General features: G+C 38.2%; 1 protein-coding gene across 1 annotated transcript in view; it reads left to right on the forward strand.

The window, feature by feature from the left end:
* Nucleotides 1-25,920, forward strand: part of Cntn1 (contactin 1) — a 137,949-nt gene that overhangs the window by 19,855 nt on the left and 92,174 nt on the right. The window contains exons 9-15 of the mRNA XM_051159379.1: nt 10,473-10,679; nt 13,306-13,405; nt 13,538-13,719; nt 16,474-16,598; nt 17,199-17,316; nt 18,652-18,802; nt 22,319-22,446. Coding sequence (XP_051015336.1) covers nt 10,473-10,679; nt 13,306-13,405; nt 13,538-13,719; nt 16,474-16,598; nt 17,199-17,316; nt 18,652-18,802; nt 22,319-22,446 — 1,011 coding nt within the window. The remainder of the gene's footprint in view (nt 1-10,472; nt 10,680-13,305; nt 13,406-13,537; nt 13,720-16,473; nt 16,599-17,198; nt 17,317-18,651; nt 18,803-22,318; nt 22,447-25,920) is intronic.

Genomic DNA, 25,920 nt, shown 5'->3' on the forward strand with positions numbered 1-25,920 from the left:
AGTCCCCTCAGTCACAGTCATAGGGGAGGGGAGTAAGGGGAAAATAGGAGGGAGGGAGGAATGGGAGGATACAAGGGATGGGATAACAATTGAGATGTAATATGAATAAATTAATAAAATATATATATATATATATATATATATATATATTTTTTTTTTTTAAAAAGATACAGACTAATGGAGAGGGAGAGGAAGAGGCCAGGATCAGAATAATTTAGATTTTAGAAAGGGTCTTGCTAAGAAGTGGATGTTGACTATGGCAGTAAAGAAATGAAGGAGCAAACGGTACAAGCATTTGTGACGGCATTGCACGCAGGTGAGGCAACAAGAGCACGGGCTGAATTAGGACCACGGGTGCAATGCAAGCCAGAGCAGCTGCAGCAAAATGAGGTAGAAGGAATGGAATGGAAGTACCAGGTGCTGTGTTACAGAAGACTGTATCATGCATGCCTAGCAACCATGTGTTTTTACTTTCAGCGAGATTTATGCTTAGAGTGCTCAGCAGAGGAACCACAGGACATGAGTGGTAATTTGTTGGAGGATGGTCTGATGTATTTTGATGCTAATTAAGAAAAAAGCCTTCACACCTGGGCAGGGCGAATGAGCTAGGAGTGACTAAGATTCTCGGGCTTGGAGAGACAGAGAGAATCTTGGGAAGAAGAGAGACCCAAGGAGAAGAGAGGAGAAGGTCTCATCATCATGGGTTAGATGGAAGAGAAGCACATGGCCGGCATGGATGGAGACTTGGCTCAGATGAAGAACAGTAGCAAGTATTTGGGAGTATGGATGGGAGGTAGCTTGATAGAAATTATTAGAACCAAATGGCATGGGATTGGGGCAGGGATCCATACCTGCCCCACTATGGGAAGTAGTTTAGAAGATTAATGTCTGCCCTGCCCCAGATTAACTAAGGCTATTTTAAAATATAACAGGTGTCTGTGTCTTGATTGATTGCTAGTGTTATACCGAAATAATAACATTTATAGGCCCAATAATAAACAGTTATTAGGTCATATTGGTAACTAAACAGCATCAGAAACTGTTTTAGAAAGAGCTAGAGCAGTGAATCTCAACCTGTGAGTCACGACCCCTCCAGAGAGATCCAACAGCCTTTTCACAGGGGTCACATATCAGATATCCTTCATGCCAGGTATTTATGATTCATAACAGTAGCAAAATTGTAGCTATGAAGTAGCAATACAAATAATTTTATGGTTTGGGGCCACCACCATACGAAGACCTGTATTAAAGAGTAGCGGCATTGGGATGGTTGAGAACCACGGGGCTAGAAAAAGGTAGAGTTCGAGTCAAGCATGAGTGAAGCAGCATTAGAGTGATCCAAGTAACAGATATACCAAACCACTTGAGGATCATGTGATGTATATTTTCCATGAATAGAGCATATTAAATTATGAAGCTAACCCAAGGAACATTTTAGTTAAGTTAAAGACATTTTGAAGAAGGAAACAAGAGGCTGTCTGGCTGACTTTACAAGGCTGACAGCAGCTTATAACCATTCAACTAAGGGGGCCACTCACCTCTCAACCCAAGAAAGATGCTCCCATGGGAGAAATCAAAACCTAAAGCTAAGTTGATGTTAAGTGGGCCTAGAAAATGCCATTAACAGAATCAAGTATGCAAAGCTCTTCATCTCTGTCAATTAGCTCCGTGGAACCTTTCACCACCTTACATGCCTTGCTCAACCAATATATTAGCTCCGTGGAACCTTTCACCACCTTACATGCCTTGCTCAACCAATATATTAGCTCCGTGGAACCTTTCACTGCCTTACATGCCTTGCTCAATCAATATATTAGCTCCGTGGTACCTTTCACCACCTTACATGCCTTGCTCAATCAATATACAGCGACTCTATACCACCAAACTCCCTTCATCTCTCATGTGTGTAAGTGAATAGTCTGTGTTTGCTACTTAAAAGTTTACTGGATTGTGGATACAAAGGAATAATGCTGTATGGTTATGGCTCTGTGTGAATGTTACTCATGGACCGCTTTCTGTCTGTCAAGCTGTATTTCTATAGTGATGATCTAAGAATGGTCTTCACTCTGTCAACTCAATGATTTCTGCATTTCAAATGGAGGGTTGGTATATTATCTTCTGTGATAACTTCTTTTGTAGCCCTTCTTAGGGGCTTCACATCTAACAGTGATATTGAAAGTGGTAAAATGGATATATCACCCTAATAGATTATTACCAAAATCAATAAAATATGCCTAACTATTATCAACATTTTGGGCCCATTGTTACTATTTAGTACATCTTACTACACTAAATGATGTGTGTTCTCTCTCTCTCTTTCTCTCTCTCTCTCTCTCTCTCTCTCTCTCTCTCTCTCTCTCTCTCTCTCACACACACACACACACACACACACACACACACACACACACACACACACAGTAGAATGATCCAAAAGGCAATATCTCATATGCCATAGTAGACTTGCTCTGAATTGGGCACTCTTTAGTTTTACTTGGAGGAAAAATTTTGACCCAAACTAGGGTTCTTACTTAAGAATAGTCAAAGGGTCCATGTTAGTACTGATATTTCTTTACTTTGGTGCTAATATTTGATATGCAAGTGATTATATGGTACCCAGCATAGAGCCAGTGTTCAATAAATATCTGAAAAATGAAAGAGATAAAGGGGCAAGAGGTCAAATAAAATAATTATTTGAATGAATTGCATGTAGAGGCTATGTTTCATAAAAAGATAAGTTTGGTTAGATTATAATTTATTATGTTTCAATAAATAATTAATATTCTCTGCATATGTAGAACTCTTGTCCATGAGAATATATTCTCATTGCTTTTTATTCAAGCAAATTTTTATCTCAATATAACCATACAATTTGACTTACTACTACTCAAAAACTACACACTGTGTTTTTGTTTATTTAGACAGAATAGAAACATAAAAGCCCCTTCCCCTTTTGAACGGTAGGTACTATTAGCAAGATGACTAGCAATAGATGTGTGTGGATTTAAAATTGAATAAGAAAGCAGCTCCAGGTGACTTGGATATGATTATGAGTTTATCTAAATAGACTAGATAGATTAGCACAGAAACAGGGAAGGTCGTGAGGGTCAGGTAAGGCATGCATGAGATCAGAGTGGGTAGTCATGACTTTCTTCTAAGCATTCTTAAATGCCATTTACTACATCAAAGCAGTGACCAGAAGCCAAGGAGATGATACTGGTAATGTAAATTGAGTTCTGTCATGGCTAATTTTTTGCAAGATATGAAAACATAAAAAGTTTCAAATTATTTCTCCTGGGCACATTCATGTTTTTCATTGTGGCTCTAGAAGAAAGCTACATAAATTATTTTATGTAGCGTGCTAAGTGATTCAGCTCAAAATAACATGATGAAATGGCAAACATACTGCAATTGGCCATATAAGGCTTACCATTTATATGAATGATGTAGCCTTTACTGGGGCAAGGCAAAAGGCTTTTACATTTATCAGTAAAAAAAATTCCGCAAACAGGGGCTGGCATTTATTCTTGATGAAAAATTAAACCATAACAATTTATTACTTAATTCAGTCTACAGTGCCAGGAGAAAAATACACTATTTTATATTTAAGGGTGGTTAGCTTTATCGTCTGCATATAGCCAGAAAACACATAAAAAAAGAAGATTTGCAGAGTTGAGAGAAGTGGGTTAGGGAATGGCTTCTCATCTTCAGAATGGCCAGTCCTGCGTTAGAGAGGCTGATGTTGCAGTTACGAAACAAAGTGAAAGCTCCCATCAGTAGGCTAAAGCTCCCATCAGTAGGCTAAAGCTTGCCAGATAAATTTGAAGTGATTATGCCATGGGTCTCACAAGGCCAAAGATCACATCTGTCTTATTTAGTGTAACATGGAGGATATTAATTTCATACAAAGCAAATTAATCAGAGGATGTACATGCAGGGACTTAGGAAAACTGTTTTATAATCTGAGATTGTGTTTATAAAAACATCATCACAATGACCTAGGCTGCCACCTTCCCTTAAACATTCAAATATCACAATTTGTTATTCTTTACCCGTCCTCCTATGGGAATAGTGCAACAAAAGCCATACTTGGGATGAAATTTTGTGTGTTTATACAACCACGTTATTCTGATTGCACTTGAGGGTGGTGTCTTTAAAGCATTTTATGATTTTAAAATTCCTTTTTATAGAAGGAAATGCACAGACATTCTTGAACTTTTTTGTAACTGATTATTAAGAAAATTATTGAAAAATGTTAATTGTTATTTCAATTGAGAGTAGGGAAAAAGTCACTTCCAAATAAGTGAGAGTGGATGAAGGTCACTCTACAAAAAACATCAGTTCCTTTTGAAGATGATACTGTTCGCCCAATCCTAAAATGGCCTCATCTCAGAAATTTCAGTAATTGCTTAAGGTTTCATGCATTTTTCTATCTGATAGCCGTATAGTATATAAACTATAGAACTATATAAACTATAATCCTAAATAAGAATGAAATATCCAATTAATTCTGCCAAAGCCAACCTAAAGTACAATAATTCTATCGTACATGGATAGAAATATTCAGAAAGTTGTCTGTTAACAGTCTCCCAGAGTGAGTGTCTCAGTCTGTTTTCCTTCCCTTTTGAATATATTTATCTGCATCCTCACAAATGTTCCACACATTCTTCTGTCTGAGAAGTATGAAAATAAACTATCACAGCCATCTTAACTGACATTTTTGATGTTGCAGGATGGTGGGTAAATTACACAGCTGCTCTAAGTGCAGGGCTGGAGTGTTCTTGGTAATCCTGTGGAGCTTTCTATAGTGTGGGGTTTGTTCCATGTATGCTAGTCAGTGGTCTGTGCTCCCCAAGCAAACTGATGATTCATCCTTAAAAAGAACTGGATTTCAGTTAGATTCATTTTTTGCAACCTATAAATATATACTGGCTATAGTGGTTTTTTCTTCACTGCTTGTTAAATGACTACTGAAGAGATGTCCATGAAATCAGAAATAGAAAATTCTAAGTCAATTATTAAATTTGGATGAAATTCCACCCCCTTGCCTGATACATTTATTACATTTTTTGTTTTAAAAACTTTTACATACAATATATTTTGATAATGTTCTTTCTATTTCCCCAACTCTACCCAGATCCTCTCCACCCCTTACCCATTCAACTTTATTATCTCTCTCTCTCTCTATCTCTTTCTCTCTCCTCTCCTTCTCTCTCTCCCTCTTAACAAATAAAACAAAAGCCAGAACAAGAAATAACTCCTAAAAAAGGCAAAAAGTACCAAAACAAAATAAAAAGTACACACACACACACACACACACACACACACACACACACACAGGTGTTGGGTGGGGAGAGAATGAGAGAGAGAGAGACAGAGAGACAGAGAGACAGAGACAAAGATAGAATCTATCTGGGCAGGCATGGGGCATACCCTAGAGTGTGGTTCAAGTACAAAGTGACAGTAACACTCGATTGGGGAAAACTGACTGTCCCATTCCTAGCAGGAATCAATTGCAAATACCTACTTGGTTAGGGCTCTGACTTGTGTCCAGTTCCCTTCCTGCTCTTGGATGATTTCTGGTTTGAACCTATGTAGGTCTTATGCATGCCGTAACAATCCCCGGGAGTTCATGAGTATATCAGTCCTGAATACACTCTAGAACAGTCTAGAAGATGCTGTTTTCTTGGAGACATTCGCCACCTCTGACTCTTACAATATTTCAGCTTCCTCTTCCCCACAGATACCTGAACCTTGAGGGAAGGGATTTGAGAAAGACATCCCATCTGGGACTGAGTGGGATTTAATATCAGTTATCTACTGCAAAAAGAAACTTCTCTGGTGAGGGTTGAGTGAGGGACTGAATCTATGCATTTCACAGAAAATCATTAGGAACAAACATATTGCTATGTTCCTTTAGCAGGATATTAGTCGTATGTTGTCTTAGTTAGGGTTTTTGTTGCTGGGATGAAGCATCATGACCAAAAAGCAAGTTGGAGAAAAAAGGGTTTATTTGATTTACATATGCATTTTACTGTTCATCATTGAAGGATGTCAGGGCAGGAACTCAAACAGCACAGAATGTTCTAGAGGGCATGGAGGAGTTCTGCTTTCTGTCTTGCTCCACATAGCTTGCTCTGTCTACTTTCTTATAGAGCCCAGGACTATCTGCTCAAGAATGACTCCACCTAGAATGAGCTGGACCCTCCCCCATCAATCAGTAACTAATAACATGCTCACAGGCTTGCCTACAATATCATCTTAATGGGGGGGGGGAGGTATTTTTTCTTTTGAGGCTCCCTCATTTCGAATGACTTTAGCTTCTGTCAAGTTGACATGAAAATAGGCAGAACAGATGTTTTCCCCTAGGTCCATGATCTATCTTTTCTCAGGTTCTTGGCCATTTCAGCAGTGTTAAACAGGGCTTTTATATCATGGAGTGGAGCTTAAAGTTCACTTTTAAAAAGTGGTGGCGCACACCTTTAATCCCAGCACTTGGGAGGCAGAGGCAGGCGGATCATTATGAGCTCGAGGCCAGCTTGGTCTATAAAGTGAGTCCAGCACAGCCAGGGTAACACAAAGAAACCCTGTCTCAAACAACAACAACAACAAAACAAAACAAACAAAAACAAAACAAAACAAAAAGTGGTTGGTTACTTCTATAGCATTTGTGCCAATATTTGTAGCATTATATCTTGCAAGTAGGTCTGTTGTGGGTTGAAAGGTTTGTAGATAGATAATTACTTATCTTCTCCAATAGCTTATAAAGTGTCTTCTAGCACCATGAATGCTAGTAAGTAGAGGTGAAGCTTCTATTTGGGTGCAAGCTTGATTTATCCACATTCTATGACATGAATAAGTTTCATCTTCAACAGTAGGTCATTAGTAGGTTATTACTGTCAGGTTGTGGAGAGTAACCAATAACCTTGTCAATAGCCTGTTGTGTTTGTGAGGTTCTCTGGGGTCCCTTTGGTAAACTATTCAGTGTGTTGTAATACATTTCTGGCACTGACATTTTACTCAGGTGCAGGGTGTCTAAATGGGGCATTATCTCCTCTTTTATGATTCCTTTTTTTTTTTTTTTTTGAAAAAAATTTTATTATGTTTCTTTTTTAACATATATATTTATAGTATCACACATGAGTAAAATAAACTACCTACAGCAGGAAGAACCATGAGAAAATCAGGAATTATATAGATGTTATATTCATTTGTATTTGGCAAATTTGAAGTAAACATCTCTCCTATCTTGTTGAGTCTAAATTTCTGAATGGAGATTAATTAATATCTATTATATCTCATCTCTATTAACTTAAAACATCTATCTTGATCTAAATTTTGTATGTTGAGGCAAGTCATGCTCATGTCAAAAGCTAGTCTAATTTTATCACAGGAATATGTACTCTAGGTCTGATAGATAGATATGATTCTATAGACACATGAGGTAAAGTAGCTAAATGAGGTCTTCAAAGACCTCAGGGACCTACAGAATATGACATTTAAAGATGTTTTTATTATTCTAAAGATTCTCCTGGCAACACCCAACCTGCCTCACAGAAGAAGATGAACATCAAAGAACCTCCTTATAGAGTTGCCTTCAAATGTGGCAAACAAGCCACTGGGTAAAATGTCCTTGTTCTGACACAGAATTCTGCCTAGAAATGGGCAAGTTTAGATGCAGGCAGTCAACAGCCAAACTCTGCCAAAATAGGGTAAGCAAGTCCTCAATACTTCCTGCCTCACAAATATGTCTCTCAGATATATTGGGCCAGATGCTGCTCCAACGTTATAGAGAGTGTTGGGTGACTTTTTAGGCAGTAAACTGTCTCAGTCATTTTTTCCATTTTGGAAACTGCTAACCTGCATTCTGGATTCACTCAGGTATTTAAGTTTTATCCCTTCTCAAGTCTCTGATGGGTTTGAAGACCAGACGGTTTAGTCTTTCAGTTAAGCTTAGTAGATTAGGGGTTAAGATGTTTTTAGATCAAGAGAGATGTTTTAAGTTAATAGAGATGATTCCTTTTAAATTTCCTTCATATATGTATATAAATTAGGAAGCCGCTAGAGTAGTAGGTTTCCATATGGTTTTCAAAAGACCTTTATTGTTAGCTATCCTTCCCCTTACTCCTTCCTTTACCTGTCACTCTTATTCCCCTTCATAATAAACACCCCTATTCTAGATTCTTCTTTGTCTCTCTATTTCCTTCTGCTAGGAGTATCCCCTCCTGCCCCTGGACCCTTTCAACTACATCACCTCTATGGTTATTCAGATTGAAACACGTATCTAATGTTTAAAGGCCAACATCCAATGTAAAAGAAGTACGGAATTTGGTTTTTAAAGGTCTTGGTTGCTTCAGTAGAAATGATTGTTTCTAGCTCCATTCATTTACATGCAATTTTCATAATTTCGTTTTTCTTAACAGTTGGATAGTACTCTGTCGTGCAGGTTACCGAATGTTTTTCATTACCGATTTATCAGTTAATGGACATGTAGGTTCTTTGTAATTTATGTGTATTATGAATACAACAGCAATGAAGATGGGTAAACAAGTGTCTGTAGTAGGATGTGGAGACCTGTTGGTATATGTTAAAGAGTGGTATAGCTGCATCTTGTGATATATTTATTTTCAGCTTTTTTTTCCTTTGAAGAAACGCTATGCTGATTCCCACAGTGATCGAAAAATTTTACATTCTCAACAGGAATAAATAAGTGTTCTCTCTTTCCCACATCATCACCAGTACTTGCAGTCATTTTTTTTAATTGATCTTGATCATTTTCACTAGGGTAAGATAAACTCTCAAAGAAGTTTTGACTTGCATATATCCCTGATAGCCAAGAAAGTTGAACATTTTTGTTTTCATCTTTTGAGAACTCTTTGCTTAGTTCGATACTACAGTTTTTAATTGAATTATTTGTTTTCTTGGTTTTTTAATTGGCTCTTTGTATTTTCGAGATAGAAACCCCCTATCAGATGTATAACAGACAAAGTTTTTTCCCATTCTGTAGGCTATCACTTTGTGCAAATGACTGTGTCCTTGGCTGTAGAGAGATTTTAATGTTTCATAAATTCTTACTTATTTATCATTAGTCTTAATGCCTATGCATCTTCTTTCTGTTCAGAAACTCCTTTATACATTTGCAGTTGCGTTTTATGCAAGGTGATAAATAGGGATCTATTTTAATTGCTCTATATGCAGCCATACGGTTTAACCCATAATAATCCTTAAAGATATTGTCTTTTCTCCAGTGTGTATTTTTTGTTTATTTTTCAAAAACGATATGCCAATAGTTGTGTGGAATTCTTTCTGGCTCTTCAATCCAAGTCAATTGATCAGTGCAATAGTTTTTATGTCAGTTGCACACTGGTCTTATTACTATAGTTCTGGAATACAACTTGTCATCTGAGACAGGGATCCACCAGCATTTCTTTTATTATCCAATATTATTTTTGCACTGGGATCTAGGCATCTGGAGTTAGCATGTTTGAAGTAGTTGTGGAAGTATATGTCTGCTTTTGTCCTTGTTGGGTTAATGTTTTGTACTTTGCTGCCTGTTGCACACTGTGGGTCCAACCAATGTGTAAAGACTCTGGGGTCTCAGATTCCCAGCCAAGAAGAGTGGCTTTGTGGTCCTTAGTTGAGAGTGGTTCTACAGTTCCGTGCAGAATCACATAGGAATGGAGATGGGCTAGAAGAAAGACTTAAAATGAAAGTGGGAGGACCCTGGGTCTCACCAAGAGGCCTAGTCTCATGGGGGTCAAGGTGGGCTGGTACAAGGGATTGAGGCAGTTAGGTGGCAGCATGTTTAAGGGCAAGAAAGAGAGCTTGAATGGATGATGTGTAGGAGGCTAAAGGTCACTTACTCAAGTCCCAGCCAAGTATGAATGCTGTGTTCAATATCCACAGGCACAGAAATAAAATAAATTATTTTAAAATAGTCATATATTTCATATTATTTAAGAAAACCAGCAATATGTTTTCTTCCATTTGTGCGGCTTTTATTTTTAGAATGGCAATGTATTATATAAATTATACGTATAGGAACACTGAAAAGAAGGAGAGCTATCCTATAACCTGAGTTACCTTGAGCTTTTTTATGTATTAGAATAAGAAAACTAGACTTCATGGCTATCAGACCTGGATTCAGATTCTCAGTCCTGTTTAACAGTTAAGAACACTCTGTACAAGCTACTCAACCAGAGTTTCAGCTAGTCCACCAATGAAATGAAGGCAAGAATGTTGAGACTATAAAGTCCTTGAGATAGATGATCGGTAGACACAGAAAGATAGATGTATTTACTATGACGATTATATTCTCAAAAATATGGGAGCTATAAGAAAATGTGTTCTGTCTCAGTGTCCAGTACTTATTGGCACATAACCTCTGTCAGACTGTATGGTGGACTGTAATTAGGAAGCAGGATCTTCACTTGCAGAGAAGAACTTAATATTTAGCAGGCAATGTTTTCTTCTAGATGATCTTAGCTACCGCTGGCTTCTGAATGAATTTCCTGTATTCATCACAATGGATAAACGAAGATTTGTGTCTCAGACAAATGGCAATCTCTACATTGCAAACGTTGAGGCTTCTGATCGAGGCAATTACTCCTGCTTTGTGTCCAGTCCTTCTATTACAAAGAGTGTGTTCAGCAAATTTATACCCCTCATTCCAATACCTGAACGTAAGTATTTGTTATACTGGTTTTGCAAAGTTATCTGTTTATAGCACATTTGTAATAATGATCACGTGTCTTCCTGGGTAGGACAGCATATAAGATATGCTGGGGGGAAGACTTAGCCATATGCGTTTGATGTTGGGTTTTATTTAGTAAAATTACCCTAAAAAAGTTGAGTCCATATTCGTTGCTTCTAGCTTAGGAAGTATATGGAAAGTTGATTCATTAGTTCAAAACCCCTAAAGAGTTGCAATGGACATGTCTGGGATCTGCTTTTTGTTTCATGACCATTTGTACTTGATAGTTATTTGAAATGAGACTAAATACTCAGATCAAAACAAAAAAACGATCGCATAATTAGAAAAAATTATTATTTTTAAGGAACTATATACAGTTGCCACTCCTGCTTTAAGTAATCAGCATATGTTACTGTGGCCTGTGTGCGAGGTCCTACTACACCTCCATATTTAATTTTTAAGGGTCTTTTTCCCCATAAGGCTTTAACACGCACACTGCCTGAAGTATACTTCCTCACACCCGGCACATGTGCCTCTCTCATCCCTGTTTCACCCCAGTTCTTCTGCTATATTGGCAGTGTCGAGTTCACTCCTGGGCAATGACCAGTTTGCCTCCTCTCTTCTTGTTCATGTGGGAAGCGTCACAATGCCACTGGGACTCCCTGTTCTCTTCTCCTTCCTAGGGAGCAGTCCCATACCAGGCACTCTGCAAACAGTACTCACTTTCTGGCTCACTTCGCCATCTCATTCCTGGTCTCACTGTTTCCCAAGGTTGTGTGTCCCCTCTAGAAAGGGCGTTGATTACTTTGCCCACTCTGCCTCACAAGTGTACATCCCTCTGTCTTCTGTACATTTTACTACTTCCTGTCTTGGTGGTGGACAGGCTTCCATACAGCTGAGCCTTCAGTTCTTCCAGCTCACATCCCATTTGAAACAGGACATCTCTATATCATTTTCTCACGATATCACATAATTCACTATGTCACTATATCCCATGACCCCCCCCCCTTGTATATCTCTACAGTCCTGTCCCCTCTTTCTGCATGCTCTTTCCTATGCTGTCTATGACGGTCATCTGGAACAATCATAATAAAGTCATATTTATTCAGTCAAAGGAGAATTTCAGTCCCCATTCTTTTAGGTATTTGACACTTTTCATCTGCCTCTCACAGACTTTCCTCTCTTTGTACAAGGCTCACCTTCCTCCTCTGGCAAGCCCTACACTGTACAGGGTACCAGATGTTTTTCTTTCTCATATTTCTCTCCAGTTGTTTCTAGATATTCTGATGGTGCTACGCATTTTAAGCAGTGGTCATCTCCACTTTTGTTTTGTGTTTAGGCTTTGGTTTTTCCCTGCATCCTGGACTTGTCCCACAGAACTCTCAAGGATTTTGACTAAAGTGTTAAGGATATACCCTTCGCCTCCCCACAGGCGTTCTCTTCTTCCGGGCACTCTTCAGCCCATTTGGCCATAACTTCCTGCATTTTCTAACAAATAAAGTTTGCATGTGTCAATTCTTCTCGTCTTCTTCTGATGGTCAGAACAGCTAGCCCTGTGGCTCTTAATTGTATCAGTATGTCAGCCACTGGGGAGTTCTGAGAAAACCATGAAATGCAGATTCTGATACCAGAAGTCTTAAAACTGCCCTCAAGGCCTCACCTTAGACCAGAGGTAAGATCAACATTCTTCCCAAATCCCACTGGTATTTATTGATTCATTGACAAGTTTGATCTCAAAACTTTTAATACTGCATTTAAATGATCTTTAGGTCATATGTTTCCATGTGATTTGACTTCATACATGCTTTCTTTAATTCTCTATACCATCTTAGAGCTGTGTCATGAGATGGTTCAATTCAGGTTCCATTTTTTTTTCCCCTAAGATTCCCACATCACTCCATAATTCTGAATTTCTTATTTGGTGATCACTCTTTCAGACTACTGATATTGTTTTGCCTTTGATATTATGGTATATTTCTTGCTTTCCATGCAGCATAAAGGACACATTCATATCTTGGTGATTAATAATGCGTCAGCCATTGGAGGCTGTTTCCATCAGCGCACATTTAGGACTGACGCGCTGAGCAACTGTGACAGGCAGTGTCTTCAGCACAGCATTAGCACAGACAGAATAAATGGCCTCCATATGCTGTCCCTCTCACTCCATCTCCTTAGTTTCGGGGGATAATTCTTTATTCTTTTCCGTCTTTGCATAATCCACTTCTTTCTCTCCCTTTCTTTTATTTCTTCCCTTTCATTTTTCATATTGCCATCTCTTTCCTCTTTTCTACCTTCTCAAGTGCCTCATAGTATTGGTCAAAGGATTTTACACATATTTGAAGCCCCTTAGTGATACATTGAAATTCTGTAGCCAACTTAGTCTGATTAGTTATAGGCATCAGGGTATGTGGTGAAGTTCACACTTGCGCACATTATGCATAAACAAACAAATCTATACATTCAGACACCAACATCCTTAGGTAGGAAAGAAATCTTCCATATTCATGCAGTTCTAGCCTACAAAATTGCATGCTGTTAAAAATAAAAAGGAACAATGTTGTGAATAATGGATTATGGATGTCTGTGTCTTCTGTTTTTTGTTTGTTTAATATTAGGAACAACAAAGCCATATCCTGCAGATATTGTAGTGCAGTTCAAGGACATATATACCATGATGGGCCAAAATGTGACTTTAGAGTGTTTCGCTCTTGGAAAGTAAGTACGCTTGTGCTTCTCCTTGACCCACATAGAAACACAACAGGTTTTATGCCTTTTCAGGAAATAAACCATTTCAGTGCTTCTTCTTTATTAGTGTGGATCTTGAGTTTGTGTATCTTCTATTCCAAGCCCTGTTCCTGATATCCGGTGGCGGAAGGTGCTAGAACCAATGCCCAGCACTGCTGAGCTAAGCACCTCGGGGGCCATCCTCAAGATCTTCAACATCCAGCTAGAAGATGAAGGCCTCTATGAGTGTGAGGCTGAGAACATTCGAGGGAAGGACAAGCACCAGGCCAGGATTTATGTACAAGGTAGATCTTCTGCGTTTCTATGGATACCACCAATGTCTTACTCAAAGGCTTTTCCATACTTGAAGAACTGTCATAGAATTATTAATAATTGAAAAAAATGCAATGCGTATTATGTTATTCAGATAGGTGAGATACTTACCTTCTGCCTAATTAAGCTACGACTCTGAATATACTCAGTATGAACTAATAATGTTGATGTCGTGAGTGTAGTAATTGATAATTGTTGGTAATTAAAAAAAAACTGTTGCTTTCCTCTTTTCACTATCACTATTTATAGAACCTGTGCATTGTGGCCTAAGGTTTGAGCCACTGGTTCGCAAAGCTTACCATGCCTCAGCATTCTCTAAGAGGCTTGAGGAAGCACTACCTGTTGGGCCTCCCTCAGACTTTCAGACTTAGAAGGTTGCTGTGACCTTCACGAGCTGCATTTCTAAAAAATCCCCCCGGTGCTCATGTGACTGGAGATAGAGAAGCCCTGCTGGAAAAAATCAGTGCTTTAAAATTTGGATAACATTATTTCTGTGAAAATCCTCGAGCCCCACCCATTGGGGCAAACCTATCTGGGAATACAAATTCTTTTCAGGCAGCTGACTCTCGGAATTTCGAATTTTTTTTCCCTCTAAGATTTATTAAATGTTGTTTCTGTACATCAGTGTTTTGCCTGCATGTGTGCTTGTGTACCACGTGTGTGCCTCATGCCTGCAGAGGCTGGAAGAGGACCCTGGATCCTCTGGAACCATAGTTACTGGTACTGATGCACATACTGAGAATGTATCACAGTCTTCTACAGGACCAACAGGAGTGAGCCACCATCTCTCCAGGCTCACACTCTTCTTGAGCTGAAGCCATCATGACAACATTCTAGCATGTGAAATAAAGAACTACATTTCAATAAGAGCTATCTGATCTTTGTTTGTTTGGTTTTGTTTTTGGTTTTTGAGACAAAGTCTCTCTGTATAGGCCTGGCTGTCCTGCAACGCCCTGTGAGGGTCAAGCTGGCCTCAAACTCATAGAAATCCCCTTGCCTCTTCCTCCTGCTATTTTGTTTTGTTTTTAACTCTGGCTAATGCTCTGATTGTCTTCTGCTAGTCTCTCCCAAACATGAATTTTGATAGGGTCATCTCAACTCTAAGATATGTCTTCATACCCAATTGTCTTCTCTCTTAGTTCACTCCAATTTGTTTTTGTGAGCACCTCACTACTGAAATCTTTCTTTATAATCACCCAGAATGTCCAGCTGCTAAAGTTGATCAAGTCTCAGCTGGATCTGATCATATTTGACAGCATCAGCAGCTGCACTTGGTCTACCCATCCTCTGTGCTTCCTCATCTATGCATAGCACCAGGATCCTGCACTGCATTCCTGCATACCACTCTCATGTCCCCTTTAGTGTCCCCTGGACTCAGCCATTCTGACCCTGAGTGATCAGAGTCCGTCACTGAACTTCTCTGTATCCCTGTATGGTTTCATCTGTGAAAGAATTTTTTTACATCTACACTCTTGGACACTGAATGTAAATATTTCCTCTAGACTACAGACTTAAATATCCAATGGCTCTGTGTCATTAACAAGACCCATATCAAGTGTACGTGGGAATGCTTCTGATGGAGGGGAAGAATCTGTGGGCCCCTTGAATGTCTTGAACAATAGTACCACTTTTGTGATGGGTCTAATGTTTATAGATAAGGTTCTTTCAATGCATTTAGAAAACTTCACACCAGGTTCTCAGTAGAGTAAAATTCTGAACTGTCAAATATCTAAGGACTTAAAAGGATCAAAATAACTTCATTTCTTCTTTATTAGTTAAGACATCTTAAGTTTTATCTGTTGACTCTAAGCAAACTATCTTCAAAACTATATAATGAAACTACATATAGAATTCACCAAAGTGATTCAAATATTTATTTATTTAATTTATTGGCTTTCTCAAGGTAGGGTTTCTCTGTATAGCCTTAACTGCCCTGGATTCACTTTGTAGACTAGGACTTCTTCGAACTCATAGAGATCCACCTGCCTCTGATTCCTAAGTGCTAGAATTACAGGAGTGTGACACTGTGCCAGGCTCAATTATTTATTTTTAACTGTATTGTCATAGCCATGTGTCACCTTTGGAGAAGAGCTCAAGGTAACAAAATTGTTATGAAAATATTGAAGAAATTCTGTATGAAGCAAAACCTGTATTCAACTAGCAAATTCGCCAGCATTCAATTTCTAAAAGTTCTCCCCATAAGTTACAAATAAATGATTAACAAAAACAAATTAGATTTTGTACTGCAAAGTATGCATAAAAAGGCACAAGCTTATCCATGTACTAGTTTAATATTGATAGTCTGGATCCATCACAAAATATTTTCCAAATATTACATATATAACTATATATATATATGTATATATAATATTTCTAATAAGCTGTATATGGCACTTTTCACAGGAAATGAATAAAACATAAGACTTCGTTTTCAATAAAAAAGAAATAAGATAGTACCTTCCACTAAGAGTTCTCTCTCCCTCTCTCTCCCCTTCCTTATGTTATACTATTTTTTGCGCACCTTAGATAAGTGAAACCTTAGATAACCAGACATTTATTTTCCTCACATGGAAACATTCTTTTTCTTTGAGGCAGTTTTTAGCATTTTCTCATTTTTAACAACTACCAAGTAGATAAAAATGAAAACGGAAGCTAACAAAATGCAAACTCTATTCTCTTGAGCTTGTGATGCGAACTGAAGCTCTTCTATTGTTCCTCCTTTACAGCATTTCCTGAATGGGTGGAGCATATCAATGACACTGAGGTGGACATAGGCAGCGACCTCTACTGGCCTTGTATAGCCACAGGGAAGCCCATTCCCACCATCAGGTGGCTGAAAAATGGATATCCGGTGAGTAGGTTGAAGTGCCTTGCTTTCCCTGACTCCATGTTCAGGCAGTCACAGTCACAGAGTAATGCTACCTGGGCCCTTAAAACAGAAAAAAAATTTCCTTGAAACACGGTGTCTTCTTTCACTTTCAACAGCTTCTGTAATCTTATCTTTACCTCTCTCTCTCTCTTTTTCCTTATTTTTTTTCCTTTGTTCCACTTCCCCCGTTACCATTTAACCATCTCCACTGATATTGTCCCCTCTTTGCCACTGTTTCCCTGAACCCCACAGAAACAGAGGTAAGAGAGACGCCATAAATCCTATCCTAGCCTTGGGACAAGTGACAACAGTGGGGCCCTTCTCTATCTTCCCACTATAATCTCCCAGCTGGTTCCAAAGGGGAAAAGGTGGACTCTCATCCCTGTAAGATGAATATAACAAGAGCCACTGGGCATGGTAAGTGGGCTGGTCTTGTCCATGCCGTGAAAACCCCAGTTTGTGCATCTTAGGAGACAACGGGGGTGTGTGAACACACATAGCTAGGTTAAGCATTAACATAAAGCTGAATGGAGAGTTTACAAGCACGTTCCTTAAAGCCATGCGATTTATTTTACTCTTTAGTATCACAAAGGGGAACTGAGACTGTATGATGTGACTTTTGACAACGCGGGGATGTACCAGTGCATAGCAGAAAATGCGTATGGATCCATTTATGCAAATGCGGAGCTGAAGATCCTAGGTCAGTATCCTTTCCAATATCAGATAACTGGTTATCAAACAAACAACACGTAAAAAGGTGAGAGAGTATCCATAGCTCAATTCAATTTCACTATACTTTTTATCAGATGCACAACACAGGTTGGTTACTTATTTATGTATTGCCAGTTATCAAAATTCAGGCTAAAGCAACAATGAAATAGACCACTGGTTCCCAACCTTCCTAATGCCGCAACACTTTAATACAGCTCCTCATGTTGTGGCGAGCCCCAGCCGTAAAATTATTCTTGTTGCTCCTTCACAACTTTAATGTTCCTGCTGTTATGAATGTAATGTAAATATCTGATATGCAACCCCTCGTAGGGTCAGGCTCTACAGGTGAGAGCCTATGAAATAGACTAAATATTTGTTGTAAAAAGCAACTTCCTCAGGGCAGCTGCAGATGATTTTTGATAGGCAGTTAAGTTTAAGAATGACTAGAGTGAATGATAGAGTCAAATACACATTATTCTGAAAAAAGTGCCCCTCCCCCAGAAGAGGCAGGATGCAGATGATTGGAATACATTGTGCCTACTAATAGGCAAGGCGATTGAGCAGTGGACTACATGGGGGGATTTGGAAGACATGAGGCATACCACCACTGGGATTACCAACAATGAGAATCTGTGTCATGACCTCATAATTACTATTCTGTGCTGTGACTTGAAGATGAATTTCAGCTATGCTATGTTCTCCTTTACCCAATTGTTAAGGTTCCACTGTTCTGCTAGCTCACCATAGGCAGGTCATGATGCCCTGGCATTGGTTTCCCAAAGAGTATATGCTCTCAATGAGTGGAAATTTAAGCAGGAGTCCATGATTTATTGAAGTTTTCAAATTCAGATGTTAATCCTACCTGTTAACTTCCTGTGACACCATACCAAAATTGTATCCACCTAATAGATTTCAATTCTCCTATTAGTAACTTGAGGCATACCGAGTGGAATGGCTGTGAGCATGTGTGAGAAGTTATATGAAGTATTTGCAGCACATAGAGTTCTTCCCATCTTTTCCACTAAATTTCCTTGGGGAATGAAACAGAGCAGTTGAATTTAAGATGCTTTTAGGTGAACAGGTACACAACATATGACTTAATATAAAATGCGATTGATAAAGGTATCAGCAACTGTCCACTTGAATGGAGCAAATATTAAGTTAGTAAATAAAAATTATCAGTGAAATGCCCATGAACTAAAACTAATCATATTTACCTCTATCATTTCTATTGATTATTGATCTATAAAAGATGATGTAATCTAGAAGGATTGTTTGTGTTTGCTAGCAAAAGGAGAATAATAAGCATTTCTTTACCTTATAGCTTTAGCTCCAACTTTTGAATGGAATCCTATGAAGAAAAAGATCCTGGCTGCAAAAGGAGGAAGGGTTATCATTGAATGTAAACCCAAGGCTGCACCAAAACCCAAATTTTCATGGAGCAAAGGGACAGAGTGGCTCGTAAACAGCACCAGGTAAGGTCAGACGGGATGTCACTAATGTTCCCTGGCTCCTGAACTCTTACAGTTTCAGTGTGTTTGGTGTCCTTAAAGACTTTAAAGTCACCAAATTTTTTTTTGACTAGTACTTTAAGTCATTAGCAATTCAGTAGAAATCACCACTTTATAATAGAATGCTCATGTGCAAGAATATTTGAAGTTTGTAAAATAATATATATATACACAAATGTATATATCATGTATATATGATGGATCTAAATGTATATACATATAAAATATGCATGTATAAATTTATATAGTATATATAAATATATACTATACACGTATGCTTATATATAAAATATGTAGTTAAATGTCTGTGTTTATAAAAGATAAATACAAATATGAATTGTTTAAAATTGAAATCTAAACAATGGTTAAATATAGTATATTTAATATTTTATTCAACATTTAACCAACATTTTAATTTACATTAATCCATATTAATTATTAAATTGCAATTAATCAATAATTGGTAGACATTAAGTAAATAATATATTTAATATTTAATGAATGATAAATATAATACTATTTTGATGAATATAAGTGTAAAAGTAGGTCGGCTGCAGTGACTTCTGTGACTGCTTAGTGCCTGTTATTTTCATGCTATATGAAGAAGTATATGAAGGAAGGAGTATAGTCAGTCCAGAGGGCAGAAGCACGGTCACATGTCATTATTGACAGTTGTGTGGTACCCAGGATTATCTGTACTACAGTTTGTAAGGTGGCAGAGCAGTAGGTATTTAGCTCCAGCAATGACAAATCTGATCAATGCTTTGTTCCTGAGGTTGTCATAGCTATAGCACCATTAGATGGTAGGACCTTTAGGGTCCCATTATTGGTACTTATATGCAGTCATGTCACTAAGTAAAATGCACCTTATAATAACTGAAATGTCATTGTGTGATATAAGACTGATAACACGATAAAAATCAATTTTGATTGTATATACACTCTATAAATAGACAAAATAACATAAAAATCATGTAAATTAAATAAAATTTATATAAACTGAAATTAGTATGGGCTTAGGAAGTTTTGTTCTAGGTTTTTCACTATTGCTTGACTGTAAATTTTACTTCTGTGCTAGAAAAATAGTTAAATGGAGGAGAGTCAGATGCCAAGATGAGATAAGTCATCTAAGAGTGCTATCCATTCGTAGCAATTTCTGGGAAGGAAAGTAGAGACAGAGCTGGGTGGAGGCTGGAGAGGGACAAGTAAGAAGGAAAGATTGGGTGGAAGGGACTTGGAGTCTGCACAATGCTGACAAAGACTGAAAAGGGAACACGAGTGCATTGGCCAAAAGGGCCTCTAAGAGGAGCTACATGTCTTCAGGAATTGGCCTCTTTGCAAAGTCCCCAGATGTCATGTGGAGATGGCAGTATGCTGCAACCTGTGGCCTTCACACAACACGGCGACCAGGTGCTTTGTGCAGCACATGGAACAGTGGTTAATTACATATCTTCACATTTGAAGGAAAAAAAGCCCATTTTAAATTCTCCTTAGTAACAAAGAAACACTTTTACTGTTATAGTATTTCAATGCTTCATTTGTTATTTTAAAGCAGATTCTGAAATGAACCTTAAATTACAACTGGATAATGAAAGAAATGGAACAGGATCTTATTAGACATTGGAGCAGGATTTCAACATTGTAAGAGAGACATTTAAACTTTTTTTTTAAAAGCCAGACTGTCTTCAAAAAGAACAAATATATCTGTTGTTTTTTGAAAACTATCGAAGATAAATTTAGAAAATGATTCATTTAAAGAAAGTGGGAATAACAGAATATTTAATATCAAATTTAAGTTTGAGACTGCAAAATAAAACAGTGAGTGATTAGTTTATATTTCTAGGGAGCAGGCACACAGGCATGAGGTGGGTGCTGTGGAAAAATTAAGGCTCTGCAAGAGCAGGGCCTGCCCCTGCCCCTGCCCCTGCCCCTGCCCCTGCCTCTGCCTCTGCCTGTGCCTCTGCCTTTTCTACCTGCCTATGGATCCTCTAACTGGACAGCCTTGCCTAGCCTCAGTGGAAAAAGCTGGGCCCAATCAAACTTGATATGCCAAGACAGGTTGATATTTCCATGGGAAGTCTCCTTTTCTCTGGGAAGAAAGAGAGTAGGGCACAGGGCAGAAGGGAGGGAAGGTGAAGGGAAGGGGCTGGAAGAAGAGGAGAGTAGGCAACTTCCTTCCAGGATGTAAAGTAAATGAATTAATTAATTAATGAAAAAAAGAAAATCAAAGCTCTGTTCAAAAACAGCTTAAATACTGTTACAGTAATTAATTGAAATTATTAAGAGATATTTAAAAATCTTTCCTTAGTAATCTCTAAAAAGAAAGAAAGAAAAGGAATATGCTGATATTTCTCTGAACCACTGGAGGATGCTTATCCTGACTTGAGAGTGAGACTAAAGTCCTCAGCCTACAGTTCTGGAAGACCTAAGTTCATTTCTCTCAGGCTGCAACCTGTCTGAGCCTGCCCATAGTGGCTTTAAATCTCAATTAATGCTGGGATGTAGGAATCCACTTGCTTCATAATGCTTCCTATAGTTTATTCAGTTAAAAAGAAATAAATGTCTGATTAAATATCTACTCCAGGATCGGTCCCTGATTCCTTGCTTACGTAACAAAGGATTTTTTTTTTTTAATTACTGAAAGAACAGATGTTGTCATCCTGAAAAAAAAATACTGACATATGGTGCCCTGTCCCTGTGACCTCACATTAATCTCATCTCTATATACTTATCAGTTCTCTGATGGCTGTGATTGATTTTGACAAATAATAGTCACAACCCGTGTAATGTCATGTGTAGTATGTGCTGAAGGTACAGCTGCAAACAAAGCAGAAACAAATTCTTGTAATAAGATGCCCTAGTCTAATGGGAGTAGGGGGCAGCTAGTGTGTTAAGATGAAGAACTTGAGGTTTAATATGTACCTAAGAAGCAAATCTAGAAAAGACACCATCAAGACGGTCCATCAATGTTGTGTGTGTGTGGTATAGGTAGGTGTTTGTCTGTGTATCTGTGTGTTTGTGTATGTACAAACATGCTTTACTGTAAGTGCCACTGAGCAAAAGTCTGAACGGCCCCTGGGTAATCTGTGTGATGATCTAGAGATATTTAGATCAGGATTTCAACTTTTCCTATTAGGTAGAATGCCACTGGAGAGTTTGGAGCTGTCAAATGGCATCACTGAGCCATAGGGTCACATTGATTTGCCTGGATAGAATATGTCATTTTTCTTAAAGAGGGAAAAGTACAAGTGAATCTTCTATAGGACCCTAGCACTCATCTAGGAAAACAATAAAGTCAGTTTCCCAGCACTTTGCCAGTGCTACAAAGAATATTGGAAACAAAGGCTAGACTCTTTATGCTTAAAAACGTCTTACTAAGAAACTGGTATAAAATGTAGTAATATTAGCATTTCTAGTGCAAAGCACAATAATAATGTATGCTACCAAATGACTGTGAATTGTGTATTTTTATTTCAATAGAATCCTCATATGGGAAGATGGTAGCTTGGAAATCAATAATATTACAAGGACCGACGGCGGAATCTATACATGCTTTGCAGAAAACAATAGAGGGAAAGCTAACAGCACAGGGACTCTGGTGATCACAAGTAAGGAATAATTTTATATTTGAGTCATGCTTTTTCTTGAAGTGACGATGCTTACCTTTCACAGTATTACATATGTGTGATTCAAAACTAAGCTTCCAATGCAGTCAATGTATTGATGAGTTTCCTTTTCAGAAGCTTTCAGGGCAAGTACCTTTCTCTGTGGAATTGTTCCTTGAACTGGATGTGAAAACATCCTATTCCTTCACAGAGAGGATCAGAATATATTGGATTTTATTCCTTTTTAAAACTTTAATTGAGTTTGTTCTTTCACCATTTCATACGTGTCTGCTGTGCAATCTGGTCATTATGACCACAGTCTCTGATATTACTCTCACCCCTGCTACCCACTTCCTCTCTTAACAGGTCTTTTTCTCATTCTCCTAGCTTTGTCACTGCTGCTTAGTAGTGGTGGCTGGGTTTGTTAGTGTATTGAGACCCATTGAGTTTAAACTGTGTCATCTGTGTGACTATGGCTTTGAAACTTTGCTTTTGAGGACATGCTGGGCATCTCAGCAGGCACATAACTGGACAGTAGTGGCCCTTCTTCTGAAATCTGTCAGTAGCTAATAATTACATAGGGAAAGGGTCGGCCCCATATGCTCAGGCTTGGACAGCCTCACTGAAGACCACCACAGCTGCTCTGAAGTCATGACTGCATTGGCTCTGCCACACTCAGATGACAGCACTCCTTAGCCCGTCGTCATAATATTCAGCTTCTTCATTCTTCCCATCCTCTTTTTCATGACATTTCTTGAGCCTTATGAAGGGTGGTGTAAATATCCTGCTTCAGGCTAAGAATTCAGCTGCCACATATTTTCTGCACTTTGAGGCATCATGAACCTCTGTATACACTGCCATCCATCACAGAGGTGTCTCTGATACAACGCTGCAAATATTAGTTGTCTACAGGGGTAAACATAAAAATGTAGAAGCAAGTTTGGCACCATGACAATTTATGTAAACAATAGATCTATCTAAGACCTTGTCATCGGGTGGTTTTTGAATGGGTTTATACTAATAGGTATGAATTGCTTCATGTGGGACCAGCCTCAAATCCAATCAAAGTGGTAACAATCATGCCACAGTTGCGTAAGTGGGCACATCTTACCTGACATATTGGTATTACTGGCCATAGGGTTTATAGCTGGGTAAAACTGTTGATGCCTCCTCAAGCACTTTATACAGCATCTTCCAGCAACATGAAAGGTAGGCAGCAGAGAGAAAGCTTCCAGGCTCAGTTCCAGTTTCGCTTTCTCTACATGTTGTAGCCAAGGTATGTGTTGTTTTCAGCCATATGTTCTACAAACTAGTTACAGTGACCTGTATTATTTTGGAGTATCTGGCCCCTGACCAACAACTCATCAAGAGGTACCACATACTTGCCACTATTGTTCGCTTAGCCTCCCTTTGTTATCATCAGGGATAGCATCATCCAGACAGTAAGGATAGCTCCTTTCCAACTCTCTCACTCTTGTTTGGTTTTTGTTTTGTTTTGATTTTCTTTCTTTATTTCACTCAATATTTTATTTTTTAGTAGTAAGTTTTGTATATGGTTTTTTTTCATAGCTCCTTAGTTTTAATGAACTCTTCATGCATTGTCGTATCCCCTGCCTTCTAACACCCATCCCTGATTAGACTTTCCACTCTGTGAGTTTCTTCTATTTGTTTTTTTATATCACCTATGAAATTCTATACTCTCCACTCCCTAAATTTCTCCTATTTGTTTTCACGTCACCTGTGAGATTCTATCTCCTCCTCCGCACGTCACTGGAGTTTTCGCACTTCAATGGTCCTTTTTCAGTTTACTTACTTCAACAGATATTACATTTTAATCATGAAAATCTAAAGAGTGGAAGACAGGAACTGCATAAAAGAGAAAATATATGCTTTCGTCTTTCTGAACTTGGGTTTTCCTTGTTCATTATAATTTTGTGTAGTCTTCCCAATTCATCTGCAAATTCCATATGTTCATTTTGCTCTGTGGCTGAATAAGATCCTGTTATGTGCATGCACTACACATTCATTATTCATTCACCAGATGGTGGACAACCAGGATGATCCTGTTCTGTAGTTAGAGAAGCAATGAATGTAGATGTGCAAGTATTTCAGCAGAAGGAAGTAAAGTTCCTTGGGTGTATGTGCAGGGGTGGGGCATGGGAGTTCTAGTCCTTCCTACCTCCTTTAGAAACCACTATACTTATTTTATAGTTGCTCTCAATTAGTAAGAGTTCCTTATCATCTACACCATTGTCAGCACTTGTTGTTATTTGGTGTGTTGGTATAGCCATTTTGAAGAGGTTGAGATGGAATCTCAAAGTAGTCTTAATTCTCTTCTTCCAGACCACTAAACATAGTGAGTATTTCTCTAAAAGTTTATCAGCCATTTTTGTTCCTTCGCTTGAGGAGTCTCTTCAAGTTGATGGAGTTTTATGAGATCTCATTTGTCAATTGTTGGTCTTGTTTCCTGTGCTACCAGAAATCTATTAGAAATTACTTCCTGTTTATGTTTGTTTGGAAATCATTTGCTCATAATTTTTCCACTATAGGGTAGTGTCATCTTTGGTGTGGAGGTGTGTTTCTCAGAGATAGAAAAATGATGGCTACCCTTTTCTATTCCAGCCTGCAAGCTTGTGTTGTTTGACTAGAGAACTGAAAGAACAGATATTCAAGCTACTATTGAGATGTTTGTGTTGATTCTTGTCATTGTGTTAAACATGTGGCGTTTCTTTTCTTAGTCTTCCTATAACCTAACATTGTTTATTTTCCTTGAACTTCTTAGATATGCTTATTTTTTCTTCAATCTGATGTATTCCTCCACTATCCTCATTAGAGGTGGCTTGATGATAACATATTCTTTAGTCTGCTTTTATCATGGAAAGCTTTTCTTTTTCCTTCAACCATGAGCAAACATCTTAGTGGCTATAAGTATCTGGGTTAGCATCTGTGGTCTTGCAGAACCTGTAGGACATCAGCCTGTGAGTTTTAGTGTTTACAATCTTCACTGAAAAATTACCATCATCAGATATGATGGATGTTCCCTGATATGTGATGTGGTGTTTCTCTCTTCATCTTTCAATAATCTTTCTCTCGTCTGTACATTTAGAGTTTTGACTACTTTATGACTTGGATAATTTCTTTTGATAATATTTGAGCTTTTGTTTATTTGTTTCTATGCTTCTTTTACCAAAGTCATCATCAATTTCCCTGGATTTCAGAAATGTTCTTCTATGAATCTTTTAAAAATATATTCTGCCCCTTTAACTTCTATTTCTTCTTCTCCATTTAAACGAGTTATTTATAGGATTTTGCTTTTGACTAAAATTCCTCTCCAGAGAAGATGTAAACCACATATACCCCTTCTAAGGTCTTAATGACAAACTGAGACAAGGTTCTGCCATCGATCTCTCTGGGGGACCTAATGAGCTTAGTGGGATTATTTGAAGAGCATATGTGAGAAGATGCTTACAGGAATGT

The sequence above is a fragment of the Acomys russatus genome, chromosome 17 (genome assembly GCF_903995435.1).
Source record: "Acomys russatus chromosome 17, mAcoRus1.1, whole genome shotgun sequence".
Lineage (NCBI taxonomy): Eukaryota > Metazoa > Chordata > Mammalia > Rodentia > Muridae > Acomys > Acomys russatus.